General features: G+C 47.6%; 1 protein-coding gene across 1 annotated transcript in view; it reads right to left on the bottom strand.

Annotated features, from left to right (window-relative positions):
* Positions 1-1,989: 1,989 nt before the first annotated feature.
* nox5 (NADPH oxidase, EF-hand calcium binding domain 5) overlaps positions 1,990-5,276 on the bottom strand; it is a 9,221-nt gene continuing 5,934 nt past the window's right edge. The window contains exons 10-17 of the mRNA XM_076733566.1: positions 5,056-5,188; positions 4,772-4,914; positions 4,346-4,390; positions 3,368-3,492; positions 3,000-3,084; positions 2,795-2,894; positions 2,546-2,712; positions 1,990-2,229 (exon numbers count right to left, since the gene is read on the bottom strand). Coding sequence (XP_076589681.1) covers positions 2,098-2,229; positions 2,546-2,712; positions 2,795-2,894; positions 3,000-3,084; positions 3,368-3,492; positions 4,346-4,390; positions 4,772-4,914; positions 5,056-5,188 — 930 coding nt within the window. The 3' untranslated portion in view covers positions 1,990-2,097. The remainder of the gene's footprint in view (positions 2,230-2,545; positions 2,713-2,794; positions 2,895-2,999; positions 3,085-3,367; positions 3,493-4,345; positions 4,391-4,771; positions 4,915-5,055; positions 5,189-5,276) is intronic.

Raw genomic sequence — 5,276 nt, forward strand, 5'->3', positions numbered from 1 at the left:
AGGCTTATCAACAGAACACCGATCACAACTAATCGAACGCGCCGTAACACAACCCTCCATTCACCAAAAACTGATGGTTTTTAATAATCCATTGAGCACATCAAAAATACATTTTCTACGATTAGAAATGTTTCAGTTCCTTTGAGATACTCACAAAATGAAATGCAATGGGAAATGTCCCAATTTGCATCAGCAGGAAGGCGCTCTTACATTGACTAGAAACCCTTGACACGGTTTTAACAGTCATCAGTTATATTTTTATTTCATTGAAGAAATAAGACTGGTCTCATCAAGGAAGTCAGCAAATCATTCCATTCATTTATATATATATATATAAAATCAGCTGCTAACTGAAAAATAATACACTGTCATTAGACATTTTGAAAATTAACATCAATGGAAAATATTATCTGAGAAAATTGATGTTTCATTAGTGCTGTAAAACTGCTCATCCGCAAATTCATACAAAAACAAAAACGGATTATGTTAACGCAAAATTGAAGGGAAGGGTTCATTTACAAAAACAAAAGTCTCCATTCTTATTTATTTTCCCAAATCTTGCTCTGTGTGTGTGTGTGTGACTCAGTCAAACTGGTGTGGGTTTATTCATTTTAAAGCATGGCTTCTGTCTTCAAGCGACCTCTCCACCAGTCACTCCCTCAGATAACAGTCCTGCTGTCATCACTGCACTAAATGATGGCTGAAGGCTGTCATTAGTACTTCTCTTCGTTCTCTTAATCTAAACATACCTGGATGTCGTGTTCCTCATAGATACTCAAACATGTTCACCTTTCAGCAGCACAGACGGGGAAACTTTGGCTGTTAGCGGGAGGAGAAGTCCAGCAGGTCATTTTCAGAGAGCAGACATCAGGTCAGAGCTCCCACTGAAAACCAGCTCGACTTGGAGAAGGCTTTTACCATCGTCTTCATGAAACGTCTGACGGTGCTGAGACGAGCAGGCTGTCTTCCTGTGGAGCTGCAGGACGCCGACGTCAACGGGACGTGAAGACACTGAAGGTACTTTTCTGTCTTTATCTGTTTGTCCGCACACAGTTTTCAGGACTCGTTGTCTTTGCCAAAGGTGGCCAGCAACACAGTACGTTTACTCAAATACTGTACTTAAATACACTATTGAGATATTTGTATTTCACTTCAGTATTTCTATTTTATACTACTTCATACTTCTACTTCTACTAATATTGTACTTTGTATTGGACTACATTTATGTGACAGCTGGAGTTGAAGACGTGATCAGTTTCTAAAATCCACCACGTCTGGATCAGGTCTGCTTCCTGTTCCCAGAGTCCAACTCTCAGTTTTTATGCTTCACACATCTTCTTTCACTCTTATCAAAGATTAATCCAGCGGTCCTGTGACCTCTGCAGATCTGACTCATCGGAGACTTTTCACCTGTAAACTTCTCACGTGGTTTCTTCAATAACTCTTTAATATTTCACACAAGAGAAAGATCCAAAAACCAGAGGAGCCGCTGACCTTTCTCTTAGCATGTAGCCGCTAGCAGCCTTACACGAATAAACCATTTTAATATCACACAGAAGTGCTTTCCTGTGGCGCTCTGAAATGCACTCTGGGAAAAGTCAGAGACGACTGAGGACACAAAGTTCAGCACAATCACCTGACCTGTGATGAACGTCAAGGATCGAGCAGATCAGTGAGGAGATGAGAGGAACAGATGGTTTAATGAGAGCAGAAGAATGCACCTGATGGATTCTCTATACAGACAGAAACGAGTCATCACACGGTCTACAGGTACGACATGTGACCACCAGTCATCACACGGTCTACAGGTACGACATGTGACCACCAGTCATCACACGGTCTACAGGTACGACATGTGACCACCAGTCATCACACGGTCTACAGGGACGACATGTGACCACCAGGAAAACAGCAGTGCATACATGAAGGAACAGCTAACACGTCTTCTTCTACTGTCAACAAACAGGCAGGAAACACAACACACACGGCTTTATGGAGAAAACACAGGGGACACACACACTGACGCACACACACACACACACACACACACTCTCACACACGCAGCAGGAGGTGCGTGCCGAGCAGCAGGTGACCTCCTCAGAAGTTCTCCTTGTAGAAGTTGAAGCTGAAGTGTTCACACTGAGCTTTGATGACTTTGGCCAAAGCAGGAGAGCCGCAGTAGAAGACGTGGACCTTCCCTTTGTTCTCCTCGGACACCTTCTGAAACACCTGACACAACACAGCACTGTCAGCTGAGTCACACCAGGTGAGCTGCAGGTGTGTTAAACCAAAGAGAGACCCTCTACAGGAGTTCAGAAACCTTCTGAGGACTCAGCAGTGGGTTTCAGTGGTCATGTGACCCGACAGCGCGGGTTTAAACCCGTCTTAAACCTCGTTCAGGCAGCGGTGATGCTGCAGCTCTAACGCTTGACCTTTGAACTCTTGAAAATTCATCAATTAACCAAAAATCCACAGATTGATTCATAAACAAACTGATCGTTAGCAGCCTTCGTACCGATCACACGTCACACATCCAGTGTCTCACCTTCCCCCACTCGGGCCGTCCAGGTTGGGTTCTGGTCCTCAGGCCGGTGATGGAGTCCCTCTTCTCCTTCTTGGCCAGGAGGTCGAGCGCCATCTGCAGGCCGATGGCCTTCATGTCGTTCTTACTGAGCGCTGACGTCATGTACATGTGCATCTCCAGGAAGCGACCTGACAGACAGCACAGCTTTAGTTTCTTTCACGTCGCTCAGCTCCCCTCCTCCTCTTCTCACCTCACTCTTTTACTCCCCACCTTCTGGCTCCTCGTCGGCCTGGTCCATCTCCAGTTTGGTCAGTAAGCTGACAAACCACTCGAAGGACTTCTGGTCTCTGTTGATCCAGATGAAGTCCACCTGCAGGGCGTGAGAAACAGACCGTGTGCTCGTCTGTTCAGGTCTAACACACTTCGTCATGCTGCCAAACATCACGCCAACGTCTCCTCTGAGGAGCGCTCTTACTTTGCGTAGCTTCATCTCGCTGTCCTTGATGTTCTCACACCAGGAGTAGTTACAGTTGGGACAGTTCTGCTTCCTCCTGCGGTACCTGTCCCAGAGGAGCACACCAGGTGAGTCTGACACACAAATACCTGCCCTTTGATCCGGCCTCATGGAGACCAGCTCAGACCCCTCAGAGGAAGACACCCCCCAGCGTCCTCCACGTTGACAGACAGAGGCTGTGCAGTTTGGATGTATGTGAAGTATCAGTACACAGTAGTAGTAATAAAGTACACACGATTATCCCTGAACTCTCCACTGTCTGAGGTAAAAGTACTGAAGCCCCCCCCCGAACCAGGATCCTGAACCAGGACCACACAGCCTGGTCTCACCGGTACATGATGCTTTGCAGGATGGAGGCGAATGGCGTGATGCCGATCCCGGCCCCGATCAGGACCGCGTGCTCAGAGGCAAAGATCTGCCTGGTCGGGGTCCCGTAGGGTCCGTCCACGTAACACTGCCACAGAACAGAGGACACGAGTCTGAAGACAGACAGGACTGAAAGACACACCGGAGTCTGTCTGACGTCAGAGCCATGTTTCTGAAAACGGTGGTTTGATATCAGTCAGGAGGGTTAGATCCTACACACACACACACACACACACACACACACACACACACGCCTATGAAGGTATAAACGTATGAACATATAAACGTGTGAACGTATGAACGTGTGAACCTATGTACGTATGAACCTACGAACAATTGAACCTATGACATATAAACGTGTGAATGTATGACCCTATGAATGTATGAACGTATGAACATATAAACGTCTGAACCTATTAATGTATGAACCTATGAACGTGTGAATGTGTGAACCTGTGAACATGTGATCCTATGAACGTATGAACGTGTGAACGTATGAACGTGTGAACCTATTAATGTATGAACCTATGAACGTGTGAATGTATGAACGTGTGAATGTGTGAACCTGTGAACCTGTGAACATGTGATCCTATGAACGTATGAACGTGTGAACGTATGAAGGTATGAATGTATGAACGTGTGAACCTATTAATGTATGAACCTATGAACGTGTGAATGTGTGAACCTGTGAACATGTGATCCTATGAACGTATGAACGTGTGAACGTATGAAGGTATGAATGTATGAACGTGTGAACCTATGAGCGTGTGAACCTGTGAACCTATGAATGTATGAACGTGTGAAAGTGTGAACCTGTGAACTTATGAATGTGTGAATGTATGAACGTATGACCCTGTGAATGTATGAACCTGTGAACATGTGAACCTATGAACGTGTGAACCTATGAACGTGTGAACGTGTGAATGTGTTCATGCACTCACCTTGATGTTGCAGAATCTGTGATTCTCACCAAACTTGGCGGAAACCTGCAGTTTGAACAGACCCAGCAGATCAAAGTCAGTTTTCCTTCTAACAGCTGATGTTCATGGACAGACTGAGGACGCTTCACCTCTCTGATTGGAGGAGCCTCTCCTCTCTCTGCCGGCCCCAGCTCGTCCGGAAGAGGCTCCGCCGGCCCCTGAGATCCAGACATCGGGGCCGGGGCCGCTTCGGACCGGGAGCCGCTCTGACGGTACATCATCAGCTCGATGGCGGCGTCCTCGTTAGAAGCGATGGCTCCGTTACAGTTTGTAGAGCTGAACAAGTCGTCCTGAGAGACAGAGAGACAGAGGAGGGACAGACAGCGGGTGAGACACAGCTGACACAGTGTGTGTGTGTGCGTGTGTGTGCCTGTGTGTGTGTTGCACCTGGGCCTTCCTCAGCTGCCGGTGGTTCCTCAGGCTCGTGGCGAGCCTCTTGGGGCTGCCGCTCTGGCTCTCTGGCTGTCTGAAGTACTCGTACAGACGGTTGGTCCACTGACCCATCGAGCGGATGTGAAGCCACAGAGAATCTGCAGGTCAAAGGTCACAGCGGGGGCTACTGTGAAACTGTGTTCTCTGAGTTTGGCCTTCCAGGCAGTCAGTGGAGGTGTGTGTGGCGCCCTCTGCCTGCCTGTCTCTGCTTGTACCTGTGTGACCGGGCTCAGGTGTACCTGGCTGCTCTGGAGCGCTGCTGATGGTGAACGGGTGCCACTCGTACTTCGCTATGACCGGGATGTTGATGTAGACGTAATCTCCAGGCTTGAAATGGAAGAACTGAGGACGTTTGATGACCAGGTGAGTCACCTGCACACGGACAGAAAAACAGCTGAAATCACTCCTGAGACCTTCGTCCAGCGCAGGTGCTGACCACGTTTAGATGATACTTACTCAA

The sequence above is a fragment of the Chaetodon auriga genome, chromosome 6 (genome assembly GCF_051107435.1).
Source record: "Chaetodon auriga isolate fChaAug3 chromosome 6, fChaAug3.hap1, whole genome shotgun sequence".
NCBI lineage: Eukaryota > Metazoa > Chordata > Actinopteri > Chaetodontiformes > Chaetodontidae > Chaetodon > Chaetodon auriga.